This window comes from Tympanuchus pallidicinctus, unplaced genomic scaffold, assembly GCF_026119805.1.
Source record: "Tympanuchus pallidicinctus isolate F22 unplaced genomic scaffold, pur_lepc_1.0 scaffold15, whole genome shotgun sequence".
Classification (NCBI taxonomy): domain Eukaryota; kingdom Metazoa; phylum Chordata; class Aves; order Galliformes; family Phasianidae; genus Tympanuchus; species Tympanuchus pallidicinctus.
This window is the reverse complement of record NW_026294669.1, coordinates 8,742,318-8,767,791: the sequence shown is the minus strand read 5'-3', so window position 1 is coordinate 8,767,791 and position 25,474 is coordinate 8,742,318. Positions and strand designations below refer to the sequence as shown.

Below are 25,474 nucleotides of genomic sequence, written 5' to 3'. Positions count from 1 at the left end.
CCCGGGGAGCCGAGCAGCCCGCGGCCGGTGAGGGCCGAGCCGGGTGCGGGGCGGCGGGAGGGCGGGCGGGTGCCGCGCGTAGCTGCTGGGCGCAGAAGGGACACAGCCGGCCCGGGCTGCAGAACGGCCATCCGAGGCCGCTTCCGCCTGGGGGTGGTGCAGCCTGAGGAGCTTCACCTGCGGCTGAGAGGCGGTTCTCCCGGCCCGGCTCCGCGTTTCGCCGCGCCCCAAGGAACGCCTGGGCTTCGGGCTGCGGAGCAGCGCCGCTGTCCTGGGGAGGTGAAACTGCCCGGCTCCGCGTGCCCACCGCGCGGCTTCGGTGCCGTGTACGGTAACGTATTTTCTCTGTGCTGTTTTCCTGGCAGAGCCAACAGTCAGAGAGCCCGGAAGACAAGCGCGGTCCAGGTAAGCCTCTCCCTTTGCCATCTGGCAGCTGTGTTTCACTGAAAATTGCAACTGGAAAGCGATGTCATGGAACAGCTGAAAGCAGCACGGAGAGTCCTAGACAGGTTGGAGCAGTGGGCCCAGGAGAACTGCACGAGGTTCAACAGAGCTAAGGGCCAATACCAGCTGGGGGACGAAAGGACAGAGCGCAGCCCTGCTGAAAAGGACCTGGATGTACTGGTGGATGGCAGCTGGACATGAGCCAGCAGTGTGCCCTCGTGGCCCAGAAAGCCAACCGTGTCCTGGGCTGCATCAAAAGCAGAGCGGCCAGCAGGCCGAGGGAGGGGATCCTGCCTCTCTGCTCTGTGCTGTGAGAGCTCACCTGAAAGATCATACTATAAAAAAATACTGGTGTGCAATGACAATAATAAAATGTGGAGCTCTAAAATGCTTTCGTGTACGTATAAAAAGTTTTGTCAGTGGTTTATTGGATCTGAGTTTATATTATTCTATGTCCTAGGGCCAAGAATGGATGAGGGCACCGTGACAATCCCCATCAATAAAGATACTTATGAAGTTCTTAAGAAAAGAGAGAACAGTCTACGTAATCTCACTTATAAAAAGTTTGCCTGTACAGTGACCTGTACAAAATGTGCTGCTGAAGTATACAGAAAAGTATTAACGCAGGGAATTCACCTGTCGGTCTATAAGGCTGATCTGACAAGTCACAAGGTCGACGCTGTGGTGAATGCAGCCAGTGAAAGCCTGGACCATTTAGGAGGTCTTGCTTTAGCTCTTGTGAATGCCGGAGGGCCAGAAATAGTAGAGGAAAGCAGAAGTCTTATTAGAAAATATGGAAAAGTCGCAACTGGCAAAATAGCAGTGACAGGTGGAGGGAAACTTCCGTGTAAGAAAATTATCCACGCCGTTGGTCCAAGGTGGTACCCATGTGAAAAGGATAAATGTTGCGTTCTACTTGAGGAAGCTGTTGTGAATGTTCTGAAGTACGCCAGTGACCCAAAAAACAACATCAAGTCTGTGGCTATCCCAGCAATGAGCTCAGGGGTTTTTGGCTTCCCACTTAACTTGTGTGCTCAAGTGATTGTAATATCTATAAAGCTATTTGTTGAGACCACGCCAAGCTGCCTCAAGGAGATCCATCTGGTGAACATCTGTGAGCGTACGGTAGCAGAAATAAAAAGGGCCTGTGAGATGTTTCTGGGTGAAGGCAGCTCGCTGCAGGAGACTGTTCCAGCTTCACTAAGCCTGCCTGCACCTGTCATCAAACATGGAAATACTCAATTGCGTATCATAAAGGGACACGTTGAAGAGCAAAGGGTAAGTCTGTCCTGCAACATGACGAACACAGAGCTGCCTCCAAGCCTCTGCAGGCTTTGGAACCTCACAGGGCAGAACACGCGTTGTACTGGCCCACTCAGTTTGATGAGAATTTAGAAAGGGTAAAAAAATGCTGTCCACAAACAGTTATTATTTAAAATGGGTACTGAGCATTAGAATTGTTTCTAATAGCATTGTTTCTTGCTAGCATACATGCTACTATGGGATTACAGTAAGCAGCAAAATACTGGATGATTAGTAATAAATATATTATGTTTAATCTTCTAATAACATCGTAGGAGTTCTCGTTTTACCACGCATTCCCTAGAAGTTAATTCTGTCTTCTGTATGTTATATTCTTACAGCTGTCAGCTGAAAATAACTTGCAAGGCGATGATGTGCACCTTACCTTTAAACAGTGCAACATTCAAATTGATGCATTTAATTTGCTGGACAGAAAATTTGATGCAAAAGATGTGAGCTTAGTCATAGTATTCCAACAGAGGCATTGGACTGACAGCTGCATCACAGGAAGAGCATTTGCTTTTAGTAAACGTAACTTACATTAAAGAGGTACCTTTATTCTAAGCTTACAAGTAGTAAACTTGAAGTTTCCTGAAACTTTGAATTCTTTCCTTCTAGACTACAGCTATTGTTAGCTCTGTGTCTTTGGATGGCACGTTTTGCTCTCAGATCTCAACGCCAATGCTGCAAAAAGCAGGCCCAGCCCTTCAGGAGGAAATTCTGTCTCAGCTGAAGCATTTCTCCTATTATAAGGAGATAATAGTAACAAAAGGGTATCATCTACCCTGTGAGTTTGTACTTCACGTCATATGGCCGCAATTTAACCACGTGGTACTACTGTGCGAGGTGAGGATCAGTTAGACTGGATTTTGATTGAAGATTTTAACATTGAGTGATGTGAGGACTAAACCACTTCTTTTTCCTGCAGCAACTGAAGGAGGCAGTTAACAATTGCCTGTGTTTTGTTCGGGATTATCCATCGCCCTCAATTTCCTTTCCAGAAAAGAATTGGTCACTGATGCTGCCTGAGGCTACGGTGGCAGAGACCATGATTGAAGAGGTGTTAGAATTTGCCAGGAAATATCCTGAGAAGAAAATAGATGTGCAGTTCGTCCTTTGCCCAGATGACAACGCTACCTATCAAGTAATACATTTCTTACTAACTACCGATAAGTTGAACCCAAAATAACTGTAAAAATATTCCAGATGACTACAAGCTAAAATAATGTGAATCCCATGCTATTTGTAATACTTGTGAGTGGCTATTTCCTCAGCAAACGACTTGCCTCTCAGCATGAGATATTATTCTTCACAAATATTTTTCCTCACTAACCTGTCATCACCCTGTGACCTGATAGTAGGGAGAGAGAGCTCTGAATATGTCACATCTGCCAGCAGTTCTATGGCAAGGAGTCTACTCTTAACTATGCTAGTTAGGGAGTAAGCATATTCTTCATCAGCACATTTCTTTGAGGGATATTTTTGTTTGAAGTCTCTATCAGAGAAGGGCTTCTCATAAACTTCCATAATGAGGAGTGTTGGGGCAAAGGAAGGGGGCACACTCTGTTTTAAAGCTGAGTAAAGATTCATTAACATTAACCTGCAAATAATGTAATTACATCTGCTGTGGCTTTGTGAGCTCCATTGTGAGGCTCCACACCAGAGCCATGGGGGACTGGGAAAGGTGCTGTTTAATGTGTGCATGTGTTACCTTAAGGGACTTGGAATTGCAACAGCGCATTTGAAGAGTCAGAAATAAAATTCTGGCTAAAGCTGACAAATATTAGCTGTAACATCAGAATTGCTTACAACTGCCAACTGCTTATCTAACAGATTGCTGAAGAGACTAATAGGTTGCAAACTGCTCCTAAACTTTTCTCTTTCAAGATTTTCCAGGAAAAAATGAATTTAGCAGCAAGCAAACTGGAAAAGAATAACAACAGAAGTGATTATTTGAGTAAGTAATGAACAGAGGGGGTGTTTCAAGTGAATGAGCAGACCAGATCTAAGGATCTGAAATCACATTCCTTTACAAACAACTTAGTAACTGCATTAATTGTCACAAGCAAAGAAGATGTGAGCATGTGAGAAATACAGCGCCAAGACACAAGTCCCTTGGCTTACTACCAAGGGTTTCTGTTATAGCTCTGCTTTTGGCTAGGACCTTGATGGCAGTCAGTGGAGTTGATGACTGCATGTGATGGATCACCTTATGGCTAAATTTTCAGTTCAGAGAAGTTCCTTTATGTTTGATTAGAAGTCACCAAAGTGATGTAACTGCTGTAGGAAAAGTTTGAACAGAGAAGTCATGCAGTCACTTCAGCCATAATATAGGATATGTATGAATAAAGTGTGTAACAGCACAGATTACTTCCTGCTTATGAAAAAAATATACCAGATATCTTACTGTTCCAAAGCAAAATTTCACAAGGATATGCTGTCATTGTTAATTTTGGCATTACTTGTCAGTATCACTTGAGACCTGTCATTTTTACATTGACAGGAATGAAGCTGGTCACTTCTTTAGAAGTCTTTCAAGCAAAAAAAAAAAAAAAAAAAAAAAAAACACCAGCCCAAGCCAAACCTGTTGGATTCATTTAAAGGAATGCAAAAAAAACCCACAAAATTCTATGTGTTGCTTTGTTGTTTTCAAGGAAATCTTCTGGTATCTAACCACCTTTTTGAGCAGATCAGAAGAACAGAATGTTTCTTGACTGCACACTTGGGATTACATATAAGAATTTGTGATGACAGCACTTGAAAGTTCTTCACTCTTTTGTTCCAGGTACAGAGTCAAGCAGTCAAGGCATAAAGGAGACTACAGATAATAAACTGGCCATTGAACTTCAGGGGAAGACACATTTCACACTGAAAGCAGCAGAATTATGGATCCAAAGCTTGATACAAACTCAGGAAAGTCACTCTGCTGTCATTGAAAACAACTACATTTTTAGCCTTGGTACAAAGGAATATGCAGAACTATCTCGAGTGAAACATTCTAGTGTGTCTGTGTCAGAAAAAGTGAAAGATGGGAAAGCAAGCCTGGAATTTCACGGACCCCCAGATGCTGTGATTGATGCAGTGCTCGCAACTGAAAAATTACTGCTTTTTATGCAAAAGCATACTACAGCCAAACAAGAGGAACTGCTGCAACTAACGGGTGTGTAAAGTCAACCAGTGATTAAGTAAATAAGCACATAAATAAGGTAAATTAAGCAGCAGCTTATACCTGTGTATTGCTGAGAGTGGACAGACATGCACTCAATTCACATATACACTGAACACTAGGTTAACTGCTGATAATACCATGCTTTCACCATACAAGCCCTTGAAAGCCCAGTTGCTAGCTTTATGCCCTCAGCAACTCACAGCAACAATATTATGAATATACACATAGTTTCCTCTCAATATTAATCTCTGGCATTACTTCGAAGAATATTTAACATTCCTTGTTCTTCACTGAACTACCAAAAGGAGTATTGGAACCTTCCACATTGCCTTTGCTTCAGCTATTACCATAACTGGTTTACTTCCTTATTTGTTTCCAGGCCAACCAGACACAGATCAGCTTTCAGAAGGACACCTTGACAAGACAAACTCTACTGGACAGTTTCAGATGCTACAGGTAGACTCACACCTTCAGGCATTTAAGGACAGACAGAAACAGTTTGAAAGGACTGGGCTTCACATCCTTAAGGTAAATAAGGCATACATGGCAAAATTAAATCTCAACTGATATATCTGAACTTAATGCAAGTTCTCAAAACATATATTCACTGCTTTCAACTGACTTCAGTGAGAGGTGTTGGATAGTGGCATGGTTCTTTTTGGGATTGGCTGCACGCTTCAGATATCTTACCTGCTTGCTGCTCAATGTATACAACCCAAATCAGTTTCTTACATTGGAGTGCATTGGAGTGCAGTTTCTTACATTGGAGAACAAGAGCACTTGCACATTCATGGGTAATTGTCTGTTTGCTTATTTGTGTTACAGATTGAAAAAATACACAATCCCCTTCTATCTGCTGCATTCCAACAAATGAAAAAAAATCTAGAAGAAAAAGGAGTTACCTCCAAAGGCTCCCACAAGTTATACCAGCGTGTTCCTGCTCAGTTCTGTACCTTGGTATGCCAAACTGGATTTCACAGGATATATTCTCCACCAACAGGTAATAAAATTTGCCTCGACATCTTTAATCAAAACAAACAGTGACTGACAGCTGAAGTTGGATTAAAATCAGAAATAACGACTATGCTGCACCAGAACTGCTGCTTACCAGCATTAAGAGTCTTATGAGCTTACTGCTTTCTGTCCTGACACTGCAGTCAGCAAGGCTCTGGGAAGATATACCTGGATTCCTTTCTAACCCAACCAATGTTTGCAAAATTGTTAACGTACAAATAATGCCACGGCCAAGTTTTACTTTGTTGCAGCAGTCTTTAAAGAAGGTCCAAATCTCTGTTTACTTGCTGCACATGCACATATTCAGCAGCCTGATGAGAAGCAAACTTTCAGTGCTACCACTCCAAAAAGAACCAAATGTTAAAGACTTTTTTCCTTAATATTTTTTTTGTTTCTTTTCCAGACCAAAGATACGGAGCTGGCATCTACTTCAAAAGGAACCCAAACAGCCTAATCGAGGATGACGGGAAGGAAACAGACTCTAAAATCTATGTGTTTGAGGCTGATGTACTAACAGGGCTATACACTAAAGGCAAGCAGTCTTACATTATGCCACCAGCAGTGGAAGGAGATGCCAGTATGTTTTATGACAGCTTAGTAGATGATATAAGCAATCCTGACACCTTTGTCATTTGCAACAGTCTTCAAGCCCTTCCATGTTATTTGCTGACTTGCTCCCAGGTGAAGGAGAGTCCCACGGACCTCTGAGGAAACCAGCAGCGACCTGAGGAGAAATTAGTCAGAACTGTGGCTCTTGGGATGCCCCCCTCAGAACAAACTCTACTGCTTAGATTTCAAGAGGGTGCTCTGCCTACTCACATGCTGTGATCTAAGGGCCTCTTGACAGCTCTGAAACAGCCTTGAGGAAAAGTAAGCTGATAAGATTAAGGAGATTAGGACAAAGTGATCTAGAGTTAAAAACGAATGGAAAACATCATAAACTAGTTTAAAATTGTTTATATGTCTTATAGTATTCTTAGCATGTGAAGCATGTGACTATCTATTACAGGTTTGCATTTTCTTTCTTTCATAACACTGTCTTAATCTAAAGGTACTGCATATAGTTTTGAAACCCAAGAAATCCAGGTTGGTTTGATTCTTACACTTGGGAATGCACTGTGATGTGTGAAAGCATCCAATGAATGCTGTTTTCCACCTCAGGATTTGTTGTTCAGTAAAGTTACGACAAACGTGAGGCAGTTCTTCAAGATTTCTAACGGTAGTTGCTATTAGTTTTTATTAGTTAAGAGAGTTGAAGCAGTATAGATTCATATATTCAAAATAAATAGTACAAATAATACTATCAGCTTATCTGTTATTTTTCCTCATAGTATTTAAAGATGGGACTTGAACCATATTTGAGGTTGAGATTTCCCAGTGCTGTTCAATCTTTTTGAATGGCTACCACACAGGTAGAGAAATAGTTCAAACCACGACTCCAAATTGCTCTCCAATAAGGTGCCTTACTGATATGTTGTAGAGATCATTTCATCCTTACCATAGCTAGGTACGTCCACACTACTTCCACAGCAACTTGAAGGCAGTAAATGCCCAAGAGCTATTATTCTAATTTCAATTTAAAAGGATTCAGTCCAGCTCTCAGGAATTCTAAAACTTTCTGCAGTAAAGCCTGAAGTTACATCTGGCGTTAGGAGAGTTTAAAACAAATCCACTGTCTGAAACTAAAAGCTATTAGCAGATTTGCCATTCCACAGTTTTGTGAGTTGTACAATCCAAAGAATTTAAACCCATTATTTATGGTTCATCTGAACACCTCATCTGGTTGTAACAGTGGTGTAACAGTGGTGTAATGCAGAAATAATGCTTGTCAGTCAACATCAGGTCTGCTTTTAGACTGAAAAGTCACATATGGTTAAAACTCTAATTATCTGGGGAGAAGGGCCTGCACAAAACTATTAAAAAAGCCCATGAGATTGTGCTAACAGAGCTTCTGAACCCTAAAACATAGATGTGATCCATGTTTAAATAAGATATTTTTTTTTAAAATTGCTAATGAGTTCCAAGCACATTTGTATTTTACTTGCAGTCCCTGAAATAGCATTCATAATGGTCACAAACCCCAAAGAAAATAAGTTATAAAAGTCTAATTCTGAAGTCTGGAGGGAGAAAGTCTTAAGTGGAAAAAGTTTTTTGGACCGCTGCAAAATGTTACTCTTAAATAAAACCATTATTTTTTAAAAGTGACTTATGTCTGCACTGTCACAAAACAGGTCCCTTTTGTAAGGTGAGCCTAAGGCAATGTTAAGTGGCAGTGTGCCTCGTGCCTCCCCCACACATAGCTTCTAAAAACCACCTGAGGCAGCTGGAATTTGAGAATATTCTGTTCCTGTCTTAACTTTCCCATTACAGCAGTCAGTTCTTCTCCAGTTCTGACCTGCATTTCCTCGTTTCCTTATTCACACACAACTGCCAGAATTGCCACACACAATTACCTACAGACAGCTCTAGATTAAAGGTTAGGCTACAGTGAAGAGGTTCTAATGTCAGCTTGCCTCAAGAGGTTTCATTTTTTAAAGGAGGACCGTGGCAGAAAACTTCTTGTTTGGTTGGATGGGAGGGTACAGAACTTCAGAACAAACATCATTTTACAAAATACCTTTGGGATATTTTTGGCACAGCATATCACCTTACTTCCTACTGTGAATAAACAACAGTTTTCATAGCTGAGTAAAATTTGAATACAGTTACACAAGGACTGGTAAAAAATATATTTCTTTAATAACCTTTTTTATTAATTTATGTAACTGACTGCATTTGAAGAACATTGGAAGTACATAAAAGAAAAAATAGGGAGAATTTTAACAGCTTTCTCCAGTGCTCAGCATGTGTTCTCCCTCCATATAAAGTATTCAGTATTATTGAATATTGTGGGTTTTTTTTTCTAGCATACAATTTCTACTTAAGTTCACCTGCCCTCTCTACTTAGCGATATAATACTTATTTCCCTATGTAGCTTTTTAAAAACTGGTAATGCAAAGTGTTGTACATAGTTATGTTTATCTGGTCCTCAAAAAGATGAGTTTCATGTACAGAAGCTAGGAAATGAACCCAGCACAAACTAGATGTACCATGTGTTCTACATGCAGTAGAATAGTTCAGCTGGAAGGAACCTACAATGATCTGTATGTCCAAGTGCCTGACCACTGCATGGCTAACTGAAAGCTGAGGTGTGTTATTGAGGGCATTATCCAAATGCCTCTTATTTAAATAATTACCACAGTAATTAAAAGTACCTGATCTGAGACCTAAAACAATCAGTTAACTAGAAGCTACTCCACAGCCTCTGGGATCTCTCTGTCATCCACAATAAGAGTGTGAATAATTCCTTCCTTTCGTTTTCCACTACTGACAGCCTTAATGTAACAGCTGTGATCACCAACACTGAAGTGAGTTTCTGTCCCATCTTCTACGAATTCACCCTAGAAGAAAGGAGACAAGAATAAAAACAGATGCCCTTTTCAGTAAAACAACCACTCAAAGCATCACCTGTTTCCAGGTCATGGTCACGTGCAGCTCTCATAATCACTGCAGCCATAGGCAGCTGCTCAGCAAAGCTGCAGAGCTTCAGGCTGCCAGTTAAAGAGTTTGGGTTTTCAAAGGACAACCAACGTTTCACACCATCAGTTTGCTGGTGCCCTCTGCAGCAGGATGAACAGATCCCCAAATTGAGTACATGCTGTGCAGTTTAGATGCACAGCTCCTAACTTCCCCTTTGTAGTTTGTAGATGCAGTTACCTAACTTCTCATTTTGGAGTATGCATTCACCATAGTGCCAGCTCCGGTGAGAAAATGCACCCTCTAGGGATGGGGAAGCTTACATAGTATGCATAATGAAAACCTTCATAAAATGAAAAGACATCAAATATATTAAGATTTTTAAGTGTCTATCTGCTATGCATATTAATGCAGATGTGACAAAGATTTTATTTGCTCCAGCAACATGAACTAAGCCCGAGGTGCTTAGGGATCGTCTCTAAATGGACAAAAATCAATTAAAATTAAAGAGCACAGGTGTTCAGCTTTCAGTTACCACTAAGGTGAGCAGGTCTGGTTGAGGTGGCTCTACAGTCCACATCAAACTTAAGTCCCTCCCACTCTCCTGAGCATTTTCTCAGTAGAAACCCTGGACAACTGACCCAGAAGATTCATTTGTCCGAGAAGTATAGCACTGTATATCCTTATACGGACAGACTTTGGGCATCTTAACAGGTAATCCAGGAGACAAAGGATTCTGTTAATAAATACAGCAAAGAACAGATCATCAGCATGCAGGTCTAGAGGTTTACCCACGCTCCACACCCAAGTGAAGCAACATACTCCTTGCTGTGGCTTAGTGAGCATGACACAGATAAGCACTGTGGCTTACTTTGGTTATATTAGAGCCATAGTCTATGAAAAACCTGTGGAAATGATCACGTACCGCTGTCTCCATTTTTTTACCGTTGCACCACACATCCATAGTGTCCTTTTCTGTGAATGAAAGAAAAAATAAAGTAGAAAGGACTCTCCCCTCTTCTCCTAGGACAATCTAAGGATTTTACAAGCTTACTCTTTGATGTTATATTTAATTCCCCGGAGAAGGTCCTAAATAACCTGAGCTACACAGTTTGCTCTTACATTGGAGAGACAGAAGGCTCTGCCACCAGTGGGCAAACAATTTTTGCTATGAATAAATACTCGACTCTAAAATTAACATTACAGAAAATGTCCTTGTGACATAACAGACAGCAGAGTACTGCTTGTCTTTTAAGTAATTATGGAGAGAAGGATACTAGGCTATCTCTTGGCACTGGAACTGCCTTTCTTTCCCCCCAGCATCTTTATCTCAGGGCAGTTCATTCTATCCTTAGGCTCATAAAGAAACCACAGTCCAGCTTGTCTTGTGCCCATGTATACAGCAATACTTAAGTGGAAGTTTCATCACTAGATGCCTGGACAAATTCCCCTGTGGATCCTTCCTCCCATCTTCTAACATACTTTGGGCAAGGGAGCAAAGGAAAAAAAGAGTATAACCTTGCAACAAAGAAAGTATAAAAACATTATCTGAAGGTTATGGATTAAGTTCACAGTTAAGCAGCAGTGCAGAAAACAGCATGCTGATTAGTCTATAAAAAAAACAAAGAGTGACACTGACACACTTCTTTTCATGACTCCTTAACTTCGGTTTATTGTTTTTAAGGGAAATCCCCGTTACTGAGTTAACAAACAACAGTGCTGTACAAAACTACATAGATATAACAAGATTACCATTTTTCTGTCTTTGGAATCTACTTCCAGTGTTCTCCAGACCACACAAGGTTTTACACTGCAATAGCACTAGCCACTTGTAGCAATTGGACAGATCAGTACAATAGGAAAGGCACTGCAACAAAGGTATGATGACAGAAAAACCAGCACAATAGAAAGGTGCTATAAAGAAAAGGAAAAAGATTGCTCACCCGTATCAGAAGACTCTAGGTTCACAGGGAAAAGCTTCACCCAAGAAGAATCTCCAGAAAGGGATCCTTCCCCCATGGCAGTCAGCCCTTAAATGAGGTCTAAGAGATGTGCAGCCAGGCTCTACCCCTTTCAGTTGCACACCTGAATTACCTTCACCTGTGCTCCCATGGCTGACCGGGTCCTTTCCACAGATGCTCAGTGATTCAGGTCATGACTGAACTGTTTCCATACACCACTGAACTGTGCTTTCTTTTAATTACCAATTGCTAAATGCATACAGGCTTTTTTGAAAACAGCAAAGTAAAGTCATTCCATATTTACTTACCCAAAACAACTCTATAGTCTGTACCACCCAAGCTCAGTACCCAAGTATTGGTTGTTTTTGACCTGTTCTCCATATATTTCTTGAGGCTTTTTCCATTGATCTCCAAAGTATACTCATATGCAAAGCCACTGACTGCATCAATGTTAATTGTAGCTCTTGTTTTGGATGCTCCAACAGTGAATGTTTCTTTACCCACCAATTTAAACATCCATTCTTTTCGTATTTCTTCCTGTAGAAGAAAACACAGACAATAGGTATTAACTGACAAACCTGAGAAAGTGTTTTAGTATTTCAGAAAAGCGCACCAGAACTCAGGAAACAGCTCAGTACTTAACTGTCCTCTTTCCTCAAGGTACAAACATGCAACGCTTTACAAATACAGAACACTTCTGCCCAAGGATGGCAAAGCACTTCATGATACTCACACCTTAACTGTAACTGAGACAAGAATGATGTTCACAGAATCACAGAATGGCCAGGGTTGGAAGGGACCTCAAGGATCACGAATCTCCATCCCCCCTGCCACATGCAGGGCCACCAACCTCCCCAGTCAATACCAGACCAGGCTGCCCAGGGCCCCATCCAGTCTGGCCCTGAACACCTCTAGGGATGGGGCATCCACAACCTCTCTGGGCAGCCTGTTCCAGCACCTCACCACTCTCTTTGTAAAGAACTTCCCCCTAAATCCAACCTAAATCTCCCCTCCCTCAACTTAAAACCATTTCTCCTTGTCCTGCTGTTATCTACCATTTCAAAGAGTTGATTCCCCTCCTGTTTATAGGCTTCCTTTAGGTACTGAAAGGCTGCAATCAGGTCACCCTGCAGCCTTCTTTTCTCCAGACTGAACAAGATCAGCTCCCTCAGCCCGTCTTTGTAGGGGAGGTGCTCCAGTCCCCTGATCATCTTTGTGGCTCTTCTCTAGACCCTCTCCAACAGCTCTGTCTTTCTTGTACTGGGGGCTCCAGACCTGGACACAGTGCTCCAGATGGGGCCTCACAAGAGCAGAGAGGGACAATCACCTCCTTGTCCCTGCTGGCCAGCCCTCTTCTGATGGAATGCTGTTCATTACATGAGGCAAAGTTAGCCAAGTGAATACACCTCACGTAGTAGTCTTTTGTCTGTTCTATATGGAAATGCACTTACATAATTATATTATAGTGAATATTGAGCATATAGCAATTTCACCTTTCCGTCAACATAGACGACACGTTTTCCTGAAGTGGTCCCATGCTCAAATTCAATTTTATGAATACCATCACTTAAAGCTACTTCCCAAACAGCCACCAAATCTGTCATCTTCTCTAAATGGCCGTATCGAGACCTACGGAAATACCAATAAAGTCAATTAATTGTCATCGAAAGAATTCAAATACTGACGACTACAGCTCAAAGCATTACTGCTTTAGGGCAAGTTACCTTTTACAACTGCAAAACAAGACATGAGAGAGTAAGCTTACACAATTACTTGCACATCCCTGCTTTAAAAACATTAAAATATGACAAAACATCACAAAAACAGGCAGGTATGCTGGCTCACTCTGACAAACACCATAAAAAGATACATACCCATGCAACCTCTAGAGCCTCTGGGTCAGGGGGCAGTATATAGTTAAAAAACATACTTAGAACTCAGATGTTCCTTGCAGTTCTTTTTTGACAGGCTTTAAAGTGCAGCATTTCACTTGCTCCCTGAGCAACTGCTTCAGCCTTCTGAACTTGAGAAGTAGTTATAACAGATAAGCCCACCATCCATTGATTCTAACAGCTGTATTACCTACGTCATTTGGGAACACAACTCTGCACACACAAACACGCACAGGGAAGGAGACTGGAAAAGATATCCTTCCATTTAGGACACGTTCCACGTTCAGTACAGCCATAAGTGGCCGCAGCAGTGGGGGATATCTTTCCAAAGTCCATACGTGCTGCAGCTCTGCTGTTTTACCTTACTTCTTCTTCACTGAGGGTAACCTCCTCACGGGATGCCATAGTAACCAAAGGGCTTTTAATCCAACCAGCAGCAAGAAAAGAAGAAAAGCAGGATAGCAGCAAGGAGTGCTGAGAATGGATGGAGTTATGACTAATGGATTTGCCCTGCTGTAATACAAACATCATTTTCCCTACGCAAATAGCTATGTGTAAGAGCACCGAGGACGCTGCTGCCCGGCAACCACGCCGCTCCCACAGAGCTGCGAGGGAACCACACAGCCGCGATCCATCAGCCTCAGCATCAACGCCAGAACCGCCACCGGGACTCACACCGCCTCCGACATCCGCTCAGGGCCCCGAGCTCATCCCGCACCGCGCTGCACGGAGCGAGCTTACAGACACAGCTTTCATTTCGGCGTTACGCCGCGACACGCCCGCAGCGCCCCCGCCGCCTGCACAACCCCCCACACCCGCACACAACCCCCCACGCCCGCACCCCCGCCTACCCCGTTCCAGCCGCTCGGGTCCCTCCTCCCCTCCGCCTCAAGATGGCGGTTGCCCGCCTCCCGGAGATGACCGTTACCGTCACGGAGCTCAGAGCCCGCCCTCCGTTCCCTTTCGGCCGTTTCCCTTCCTTTCCTGTTCTTCCTTTCCAGCGGCGGATCGCTGTGACGGAGGTACCGCGGCAGTGACACAAAGCAAAGCACCCCAGCCCCGCCGCGTTCAGTTCCTTAGAAAGCACAAATCCGGCTCGCTGGCAGCCGTTCTCCCTTCTAACGGCCATCGGTACGACCGGAGCGTCTGCGCGCTGTTTGCATGCCGATCCTCAGCGATCCTCAGGTTTGTGCCTCTTCCCAGCTGCGGCAGGAGGAAGCGGAATGGGAGACGGTGAACGCGCTGCTGCTGCGCCATGGAATGCAGCCCGTGAGCATCGCGGCGTCCCCGGGCGGCGGCGGCGGGCCAGGTAAGGAGTGCTGCTGGTGGGGGTTCCTGGGCAGCACACCTGAAGTCACCAGGCACTGCTGAAGCCATCGGTTCCAAATGGTAACGGAGATGCGATCTTCAGGAACCGAAAGCCTTTGGTTAAGGCTTTGTTTGTGATGTGTGCTTCCAGATGTGATTGCTTTGGACGGTCAGGCCTCTCTAGGAATAAGACTTGCATTAAAAACGTTGTTGGAAGACACTGACCGACAACAGAAGATGATGTACGGGCTTATGGAGACCAATCATAATCTTAGGTAAGGTGCTGTGAAGGGAATTTACAGGTAATGCAAAGCAAACAGCACTGTCGCTGTTTACTGTCATATCTAAGGCCAAAGACCTTTTTTTCTGGAGATTTTTGTCCAATATGCAGCAATATTCTGCATAAATATCTGCATAAAAGATCTGCTTGAGCTGTTGTCTTAACTCATCTGCTGCCACTTCCCATAACGGCGTCTTTCCTGTGCCTGCTGCTGCAGGCTGGCACATCAGATAACTGATGTCATCAGTTAACTGGGCACCGTCAGATAACAGTTGCCAGGCCTGTGCTTCTTTCACTGCACTTAGTGAAATGAGTGTAATTTAAGTCAAAGATTTATGTTTCTAGAGATGAGGTACGACAGGAACGAGGTCGGGCATCTCGAGAAGAGAAAAGGGCTAATGAATTGGAAAACGTGGTGGAAAACATTAAATCAAAAATCCGTCAGCTGGAAGATGAGACAATAGCTAACGTTTGCCGGCAACAGAATCAGGTCAAAGAACTTCAGAAAGATCAGCTGGTTTCCCAGGTAACTCAGCACTCAGCTTTCGACTTGTTTTGGCAGCTATAGAAGTATACATGTTGGTCCAAATAAACATGAGTGTCATGTCAAAGTTAGTACACTATTTTTAGCTAAGATTTTACATTTCATGAATAATTTTCTAATAATAAATTAGGAAAATATATGAACCTTTCTTCCACTTTTGGTTAAGCTTCCTTGGGACCAAGTGCCTGTGTTGGCAGGTGGAGCACCATCTCCAGCTTGTTAGAATAATTTCAGAATGCTCCTGTTATCTCTTCGCAGGCAAAATACCAACAGCAGCAGCAAAAGCTGCAAGAACAGGAGGAGATTATTGCTCATTTGCAGAGGGAGCTGTGCAAAGCTGGGGAGGAGGAGCAGCAGCGTGTTGCCACTCAAACCAAAATGTTCTGCCGGTTTTGCAAGAGAGCTCCCAAGTCCCATCTAGATCAGCAGTAAGAAATTTTGTTATATTGGTGAATGACTCGTAACAGTAAATGAATAAATGGATTTAAAGTGACTGTTCTTGATACTTACATGGAAAAAAGTTGTCGATCTTAGGAGTGCAAGCTGAATAAATGCATGGCAGAAGATAAAAATCTCAGCCTCTGTATCCACTAGGTGTCAGCAAAGAGGGTGGAATGGTTTGTTCTGGAAACTGCATTTGCTATGGTGATTTTGTTAACGTTTTAGAATGTAAATTTAAACAACAAAGCAAAAAGCAGTAACAACAAAGTCAGTTTGGGAAAGCAGCATTTGTGACTGCTAACTGCAAACATGCTTTCCAGGCACTTTGTGCAAGTTCTGAAAGTATTCTAAGCCTACATGTCCTGCAAGAAAATCTCCATCCTTCAGCTATAGTCAGAGATTCGACAACTTACAGGCCTCAGGTGGCTGTTGCCTTATTGTGCTAGTGTAGCTTGGTCTGTCCAGGTCTGCCTAGGATGTTTACCTAGGATAAATTTTAGAGGGATTATATGTGTCCCTGTGACTGTTTCTTGTGCCCTCCTTAAACAACAAAAAAAGAAGCACTGAGATTGGTTCCCTGGCATTTTTTACCTGTATATTCAAAACGGAAAATCTCAGAGTGGTTTGAAAGGAAATGCAATTTCTCACCCATACATTTTTTCTATGGCTTTATTTCCTTGCAGCCACTTCCTTAAAAGCACCTGTAGTTTCTCTGGAAGTGGAAGTTCTTTAGGCTGTGTCTGACCTGTGCTCTTCTATCACCTCCAATGGTCCCTGCAGCCCTACAGCTCAAGAATGGACCAGATTGTTAAGCTTGCTGGGTGAACATACCCACGAGATGTGGGGGCTGTCGGAAGGATTTAGCTTTGGTCTCCTCTTGAGTCATTTTGCCACTTTTAATCTAATAGACAGTTAATGTCTCTACATTTCTTTTTTGGAAAACTGTGACTGATATGAGAGAGAAGGGTCACTTTTAAATACAGTGCAGCTGTATAAGCTATCCTATACCAATAGGTCAGTAACAATATCTTAAATTCGAAATACCATTTTTCCTTTTTCAGGTTTCTTTGTCTAATTGATTACTATGAATCTCAAATTAATCAAATGAAAAAGGAGCTAAGGTGAGTCTCATCTAATGCTTCGTGGTCCTACAGCTCAAAGTTTTCTTTTTCCTTGCTGTTCTTAAAACTTGGGATGGCAAATGTTCTGTTTTCTAGATGTCACTAAAATATAAAAAAATACAGCCAAGGCCTGTAATGATCTTGGAAGTTTGGATTAATCCTGGAAATAGCTCTCAGTCAGTCTAAGCAGCTGCTCAGTCAGGCCAGTGCAGCCAGGAGGGCGTTGTATTTAGACATTAGCTATAATCCTTTGTTTGTTTTTCTACTTTTCCTTTTGTAGTGGTTTACAGGCAGCACTACTGCATTAGCTATGCTCAATTCACTGATTTCCTAAAAGAAAGAAGGGGAAAAAAAAAAAAAAAAGGAATGCCAGCTTCTCAGCTCCACCACATTGCTTACATGATGCAGAGCAACAATCAGATGCCTGAGAGACATTCCCATAATTTGAGATTATCATCTAGAAAACTGAAATTGGATTTGCTTGCACTGTAATTTATCTTCAGGAATAAATGTACTCAATTAGTATATGAAACATCTTTCCAGAATAATAGAGAAGACCATGACAGTGTTTCTATTCTGATCATAGTTCAATTTTGGAAATTTTGTCACATGTACCTGCAAACTAAACAACCTTGGATCTTCGTGGCAATTGAATTGCAATAAGCTGAAGCAATTTATTTTCCCTGATAGGCAATATAAAAAAGCTGAAGATCATATACAGAGAGAAGTAAAAAGCAAAGAAGAATTCTTAAATCTAGATGCTACTCCGAATTACAGAGCACTGCTCACGGTATGGAACTGCTAAGAATAAGTCCATGCAGATCTCTAATGGTAACCCCTGAAGAGCCACATAAAAATGCATATGTGTTTGGTTTCTGTCTGATTGTTCTTATCTTCAAAGTTTGTAAACTCACTGGGCAGCATTCACTGTCTTCATCTCAATATGCAAAGATTTTGTACTTTGTTGAGTTCTCTGCTTCTCTACCTGTGGGCTAATACAGCAGGCTCTTGATCTTAAAGAGGTCTGTTTCCTCACCTATGCTGTCTTACTATATAGAGCAAATGGGAATCTTTCTTAACAGCTGACATGCTTGAAAGTGTTCAAGCTTGTTGGTTATGGAATGAATGAAATAAAAGAAATAACACAATGTATGCTGCAGTCTTTTCAGAGTCAGCTTGTTGAAACAAAAGCCAGGAATGAACAGCTTTTGCTTGAAAATACAAATCTCAAGAAAGATTTGGAAACAAGGTGAGAAAGGATAAATATCATTTTTAAAAGCACATCACTAGGCTTTGCTGTACAAAGAAGGAAACTGAAAGAGCAGCAACTGTGAAAATGTTGTATGAAATCTGTCTTTAAAATCCATTCATAAAATAATTAGTATTTTAATAGGGCAGCAGCCATCAACCTTTCCTCCCTATGCTGCTGATACTAACAGCTATTACTGTACATTGCATCATGTTGGACAACTGCATTGATACTTGCACTTCATTCAGTTAAAGCAGTAAAAAATGCATGTGGGTAAAATTGTTCTTTCCACTGGCAGTATTACTGCCAAGCCTGATTTCCATTTAAAAACTGCTGGACAGGGTAGAGAAGCAGATGGTTTTAGTAAGAAAGCCTGAACCAGCAAAATAGGTTTAGGTGCTATAATATATCTGTATTACAGTTACTGCCACACAGAAATGTAGAATTTCATTTCCAGAATGAAGTTATGGCACTAGAAGAGCTTTCTTACTTTTTCGCTTGGCTGAATTTTATAGCTGTCTTTCAATGCAAGATAGATAATATGGTATGTTTTCTTTCCAACAGGCCAACTGCACAGGAATTAAAACTCTACAAGCACCGAGTGAAGAAACTAGAGAAAACTTTAAAGAAAACTATCCAGTAACTATTTTTCTTCAGTATCTTTCATGAATCCTCTGAACTATATAAAGGCAAAGATGCTCTGCAACCAATCACATAGATAGCAGCTTACAAAGCATTACCTTATCACCACTGTCCCTTAGAGCCTGGTTTGTGGGCAGCAAATGCTTCTGCATCTCCAAAGACACCCTATGCATCTCTGAAGTGATAGCATGGCATCCAAACTGGTGCACAGCACTGTCTCTTAGTTCCATTTTGTCTTTTGGGATGGGAGTGTTACCATGGGCAGTATGGGCAGGACCAAACTCTGTTGTCTGCCCCTTCTGTGAGCTGTAAAGCAAGTTATTAGCTGCATTATGGATTGAGAGTATTGTGAGAGTTGGTGAACTGTTGAAGATACCTGAAGTTATGTCCATATTATCCTTAGAAATTTCCTTTTTTTTTTTTTCCCCCCCTCTGGATCATTGCTTAGAAAATACTTTAAAGATAACAGAAATCTACTACTGACGAAGTGTCAGTCTGGAATTTCGCTTAATTATTTGTGTACGTGTGTACTGAATACTACATATTTTTAGCACTATACATTATCTGAAAAAGATACTGCTTTAAAAATTTTCACTTCTTTGTTTTACATTCTGTCTATTTAAATGGCCTTTTCACTCATGCAGTGAGTACAATTCAGTAGTTTCAGACTGAAAGCCATCCTACTGTATGTATTTGGCCTACTGATGACCTACTGTATGTATTTGGCACGCAGGTCTTCAGGGAACATTACCAGAGAAAGAACAGAAGAAAAGAAAGAACCTGGGAGTACTGCAGAGGATCAGCTGCATGCAGTTTGCCAGCAGTACTTACAGGTATGCCAACTTCATTGGCACTGTGTATATTTAGCACTTTCATAACAAAATATGAGTTTTGCTTGATTGTCTTTTGAATCCTGGAGGAAAGAACATAACATGTAATGTTCTGGCTATGGCAGTTGATGTAGGCTACCTTAATGTAAACTACCTAAAGTTACAACAGAGGAGAGACTAGCTTGGCAAACCTCCAGTTGGTGGCTTAGCCTGAATTCTCATCAGGATGGAGGACAAAGATCAAGGTCCTGTGCAAAGCATACCTTTCTGTTACGCTTTTAAGAACTGCTGAGGAGATAGAAGCTTTTTATTTTTCTTTAAGTAAAGAAGGAGCAAATATAGTAAAGCTTAGCAAAATATCAACTGTGGAAATAACAAAGTTGTGAGGAGATAAACAGAATATTCCCTGAATGGGAAGTCTACTTGTGTTAACTCTTACTTTTCTTCTACTTAGTATCTTTTTAAATCTTTAAATCTATGACATATTGAGTGCATCTACAAAAGTCATTGATAGTAACTTACTGGAGGTATTTATGATTTCTTGTTTAGATTATTTGACTGGTGGGGGTGAACTTGTAATAACATGCTTAGTTTGAGCAATAACTTTTTTTCTGTCTGTTATTGAAGGTGTTGTCCAATATTGACTCTATTATACGAAGTCCAAGAGCTCCTCCATTAATATATAAGCGCAGTAAAGGGCCAGTGCAAAATTATATTAAGGAGAATGGGCAGGAATGTGGATTTGAACACCTCCCACTCACTATAGAAATGTGGGCAGATCAGCTATTGGCCCTAAAGGTAATGCACTCTCATGCTTGGCTTTGTATTCCTCCTTCAGTCTGTTGAAAATCTCACAGTGCTTCTTTATCCATTGCAGAGTGTTCTTATGTGTTAGTTTTGTTGTCTGACCTAATGTTAAATGGACAGAATATTTAAGCAGTTACTACAATAAGCCCTGTATCCTTTGTTTTAAAAGGATTTGCACAGGTCATTGAGAAAACTGTCTCTGGAATTGGTGCCTTGGCACATCACGGATCCGCAAGATAACAGGGAATCCATACGAGTTCAAGACCTTCAGTTCATAGTAGATACAGTGTTAGACGAAATAGAAAACAAGGAAAAGGTAATTCTTCACATGCTGTTGACTTCTGCATTTCAAAGCCTTTTGGGGTTTAAGAAATAGCTGTGTGAAAAGATCCAATACTCCAAGACTACTTTCACATAATGGATAAATTCACCCTGGGGAAGACTGCTTTAATGAAGGTCTTTTGACCATGAATTTGCATTGCCCTGTAGTGCTAGATATTATCCTGTTCCATCTTTTTCTCAGTCAGCATTCAGAATACATAAACAGACTTAATAAACAACAGAAAACAAAGCTTCCAAAAGAATATTTTTTCATAAGAGTACTTTTGGTTTGCTGGATATATCTCTTGAGATTTAAGGATATTTGAAATGCTTTGATTTACTAATGGAAGTTACACCTGTTTTTCTTTGTAGACTAGTTTTAAAAATATCTCACAGTTTAAAAGAATCCTTGCTTTGCTAAGCAACAATTTAGAAAAGTTACCCTTTCTGTTTTCTGCAGAACAGCCAGACACCATCCTTATCAACACTGTTTGCCATGGTCTCTCACTTCCAGAAGTTGTTTGATGTGAATTCTCTGAACGGCATTTACCCACGAATGAATGAGGTGTACACAAAACTTGGGGAACTGACCAATGCAATGAGAAATCTTCATGAGCTTCTGGAACTAGGTACAGGCTTATCACCTAGCACTTGTTCAGGCTATTTCCAAAGGGAAAGCTTTGTTTTATGAGCACTGACGTACTGATCATATTTCACACTCTATTTGAAACGCAAGGTTTTTTTGTTTGTCTGTTTTAACTTGTTTTAGAATAACAGATAAATAATCTTTGCTCTAGATTTCTCCTTAGTAACTCATTCAGAGGTATGTCCAGTCCTGAAGAACTTCCCTCTTACAATCCTAAAGGCCTACTTATTTTTTAACTATTCAGTGTCAACAACTAAGTGCCACCAGTAGTCAGAGGCCTGTGTAGTTTCATTCTCTTCTGGTTTTGCACTTCTGAAGAACAGCAGCTGCTAATCTTCCCTGAGCTCATGGGTTTAGAGGCTTGGCTGTGCTGCAGGGTACAGCCAGAGGGAAAGGCTCCTGAACTACTGAGGCCTTTGAAGCCTCATTCAAAAGGGAAGCAGACTTCCTGCCTGCCACCAACAACAGGAGGTGAAGAAGCTTCCCATCTCCCTAGTAATTACAAAGCAAAGGAGTTCAGTTACCCTCTCCACAAATAGTTCCTCTGAAACTGAGTGAGGAAAGGACAAAGAACCTGATACCTTTTTACCTTTCATCACAGTAGCCAAAGCAGGTTAAAACAAGCAAACAGAACAAGTTCTTGCTGCTAACAAAATATCAGGGAACAGGTTCCCTCTATGAGGTACTTCTGTTGTGCTACAGGAAGCCAATGAATACCATCTCTGTATACAGTGGCAGTTGACTGCTTTCCAGTGACAGTATAGGACAGACTGTAGTACCATTTCAGTCAAGAAAATATCTAGCTCTGTCATGTTTTTAGCTACTGAAGGATTAATGAGAGATTCCTTCCTCCCAGTAGTATCAGTGTATTTCTCAACACAGGCATTTTGTTTTCTGTGAATGATAAAACTTGTATGCCTAAATATGTGAAAGTTGAATAAATTCTGGGCACTTGTAAGAATTGAATTATGTCTTCTTTTCCTGTTGTTATTCTTACCGGAAGCATGAAGTCTTTGTTTTCCAGATAGTTCAGTTCCACCCACAGTGGTGGTGGATACTGTTGGGAAACTGTGTGACATAATTAATGAGAATGTGACTGAACAACTACAGAGGCTTCTGGGGACCCAAGACATCTACAGGTATTTAGATCTGTTCCACTGGCAACAATTCTGCAAACAGGAACCTTAGGAATTGAAAGAGCTGCATAAGATTGATACTGGAAGAGATTTTAATCACTTGCTACACAGGCAGCTAGCTGTGACAGTAAAGGATTGACTACTAACCTACATGGAACAAATCTTGAACACTTTCAAAAGGGTACTGGTGGTAAATAAAAAAAAAAATTAAGGTTCCCTTAGCATTAGCTTGTTGATTTTCATGGATACAGTGATCAAAAAAGCCTCTTAAGCTTATGTTTCATAAGGAGACAAAGCAAGTGCTGCATGTTGGTGGGGATATGAAATTACTTTAAGGTTGCAATATTGAAATGTATTAGTTACTGAGAGAATGTACACCTCAGGCTTCCTAGAAATCTTTTGGGTGCTGGACAAATCTTATTATCAAGTGATGAGAACATAGAGGTGATAGCAAGCTGTAAGAGCTTGCATTCAGAATGTGCTGTACAAACATACAAAGATACTAACTGCAGCAGTAAATTTTAACAGGCAAAGTTAACAACACCGACACCATCAACCTTTCTGTGCTCCTTACAGCTTTAACTATAGACAAGCTGCATATAATATTCTTGCCTCCACCTCTGCAGCAGTTATACTGCCTGGGGTGGCTGATATATTTAGCATATATATATATATAGGCTGCTGCTCCAGTCCAAAAATTGCATGACGTGATACAAGTAGGAATAGAAGAATGTATACTGGGCAGAAACAGTGAAATTAGAGATAATCTTTTGACTTTTAACAGTTGTTGGCTGCAGGTTTCAGAATGTGAAGATGCATTTTTGGTGTAGGTATTCTATGCATTTGTATATAATAAGTAATGGTATTTTCAGAAAGCAGTGACACTGTATGGCAAAACAGACAAGAAAATGAACTTAATATGTTCTTACATTTTTGAGATAATGGTCTTACTTACAAATTTCAGTATCATCAATAAGCTAGAAGAACACGAATGCTTCTTTCCACCGTTTCAAGCTCTCATTCAAGATTTGCTCTCTCTTCTAGGTGAGTAGCATTTGCAAGTTGTAATTATCTTCATGACAAAGTTCCCTGCCAGGACTTTAAATAGCTAACACACTTTGTTTACTCCTGGTGTGCAAAAAAACATAAGGGAAGTGTGAGAAAAGGTGCTTTGCCTTGCTCTCCTCTTTTAAGAAAGTGTCTGAAATAACTAGGTCTTCATTAAAAATAGGGTCAGTTACATTCAACCATAAGACTTATAAGCTAAAATAACTTTTTTCTTCCCCCAAAAGCATTAAAAGCTTTGAGGAATTTATTCTCTGCAGTAGTTTTTTGCTGACATTTCTAACATTTCTATTCTCTGTATTTTAACATTTAATCTAGAATTTTGGTTGGACTTAGAGGTGTTCTATATACATCTCATACAAATTTGCTTTTCATTCTGTTTCAGAGATCAATAACCTGGATGATATTTTACCTACTGTACGAAAGCTGAAGTTGATAACTAGTTAAGAGTTAGTTTGGTCAATCCTGGGAAGACTTAACCTGTGAGGTGGCCTGTTGATTCACATGCCATTACAGCTACCTCTAATCTCTGTTATCTAATGAACAGTTTCAGACTTTTGGATATATAAATAAAAATTTGGCTTTGCCACTGCATTCTTTTAGTTCTCTGCATTCTTACACTGAACATGAAACAAGAAAAATAACCACAATAACCTGTTCTGTCCTGGAGAGAGAACCAATACATACTGTGTTCATCTAGGAAACTGAAGCCAGCACAAAAGCAAAAACCACAAAACCACTTACCTTTCTGAACGTTGCTCATCAGCAGGTATGAGATGACATTGCTCAAACTGCCTTTAGATGTAATACTTCCATTATTACTTTGGTTGTCTTGAGAGCCTATTTTAAAATGATGTTTACATCTCAGCTAGGTTTGGGATTTGAGTTAGGGACTGTCCTCTGTTCAAGTACTACATGATTTCACGCTTCCTGCTTTGTGCTGTTGCTCAGTGAATTTATTTTTTTTTCTGGTTATGGATTTAAATACACTGGGTTAATGTAATCTAGGCTGAAAATATTCTAAGCCCACTTCAGAAAGTGGTTTATTGCTTTTTGCCTAGAAGGGATTTGAATTTACCACGCTCATATTCTACTGTCACTTTTAGAAGGGCATAGATAAAGTTCCTTAAGCAAGACATGTCAAAGTTTATTGTAAACAAACAGGTACACCAAGCTTCCAAAAATATTTTGGTATATTTCATTCCAATAAAGCTTAGTCCAAAACTCTGCTGTTCCTCAGGCAGAATGATTTACTATCAAGGCTTATGATATGCTGAAATGTTGTAACAAAGAACAAAACATGTTAAGGCTTTACAAACTATAACCTTTATGACATCCTGGCAAACTGATCTCCCTGCTTTTGGAATCTCATCATATGCAGACCTGCAGCCACAATCTGCTAAGATGCTTTTCAGAAGCAGAATATCAGTTTCTTGGTTTCTCAAGAACTGCTATTAGTCTTACAGTTTATTTTAGTCGGTTCTGTAGCCTTACAGATGAAAGATGCTGTTTAAAAATTGATTCTTCTAGAAGTGTAATGCTTTCATATATCGTTAAAATAACATGAATAGGCTCTTAGGGAAATGAAACGGAGAACAAAGTAATCACACACAGCTGGCAATCTAAAAATATCTCCAGGTCCAACACTTCCTTAGGAGCGCATTCATATGTAAGGATTCTTGGGGAGGAGACACACCAGAAACATCAAGAACAAACGATTTGTTTTTAGAGAGAAATTATTCCCACAGTTGTTTTGTTTCCTTTCTTTTTGTTTTACTTCATTGAG

General features: G+C 41.0%; 3 protein-coding genes across 6 annotated transcripts; 2 read left to right on the top strand and 1 right to left on the bottom strand.

Annotated features, from left to right (window-relative positions):
• The first annotated feature begins 165 nt into the window (after nt 1–165).
• Nucleotides 166–7,929, top strand: PARP9 (poly(ADP-ribose) polymerase family member 9). Its single transcript, XM_052675842.1, has 10 exons — nt 166–279; nt 366–405; nt 905–1,722; nt 2,365–2,592; nt 2,675–2,890; nt 3,634–3,703; nt 4,532–4,906; nt 5,295–5,443; nt 5,741–5,915; nt 6,333–7,929. The coding sequence occupies exons 3-10, from the start codon at nt 913–915 to the stop codon at nt 6,635–6,637; spliced, it is 2,328 nt and encodes a 775-aa protein (XP_052531802.1). The 5' UTR covers nt 166–279; nt 366–405; nt 905–912; the 3' UTR covers nt 6,638–7,929.
• Nucleotides 7,930–8,067: 138 nt separating this feature from the next.
• On the bottom strand, nt 8,068–14,427 carry FAIM (Fas apoptotic inhibitory molecule). Of its 3 annotated transcripts, none has more exons than XM_052675846.1 (5): nt 14,150–14,427; nt 12,900–13,035; nt 11,715–11,943; nt 10,371–10,420; nt 8,068–9,369 (listed from the first exon to the last, which is right to left on the bottom strand). In XM_052675846.1, exons 1-5 carry the CDS (start codon nt 14,425–14,427, stop codon nt 9,220–9,222), a joined length of 843 nt encoding a protein of 280 aa, XP_052531806.1. In that variant the 3' UTR covers nt 8,068–9,219. The 3 variants fall into 3 exon arrangements, with proteins under 3 accessions (XP_052531806.1, XP_052531808.1, XP_052531807.1); XM_052675848.1 differs by lacking the exon at nt 14,150–14,427 and adding an exon at nt 13,974–13,998; XM_052675847.1 differs by lacking the exon at nt 14,150–14,427 and adding an exon at nt 13,660–13,928.
• On the top strand, nt 14,323–24,282 carry CEP70 (centrosomal protein 70). 2 transcript variants are annotated; one of them, XM_052675845.1, is made up of 16 exons: nt 14,323–14,429; nt 14,502–14,607; nt 14,758–14,881; nt 15,232–15,412; nt 15,689–15,858; nt 16,933–16,992; nt 17,683–17,782; nt 18,153–18,241; nt 18,806–18,880; nt 19,617–19,716; nt 20,341–20,511; nt 20,690–20,836; nt 21,302–21,470; nt 22,512–22,626; nt 23,588–23,667; nt 24,074–24,282. In XM_052675845.1, exons 2-16 carry the CDS (start codon nt 14,559–14,561, stop codon nt 24,133–24,135), a joined length of 1,692 nt encoding a protein of 563 aa, XP_052531805.1. In that variant the 5' UTR covers nt 14,323–14,429; nt 14,502–14,558; the 3' UTR covers nt 24,136–24,282. The 2 variants fall into 2 exon arrangements, with proteins under 2 accessions (XP_052531805.1, XP_052531804.1); XM_052675844.1 differs by lacking the exon at nt 14,323–14,429 and having other exon boundaries at nt 14,460–14,607.
• Nucleotides 24,283–25,474: the final 1,192 nt, after the last annotated feature.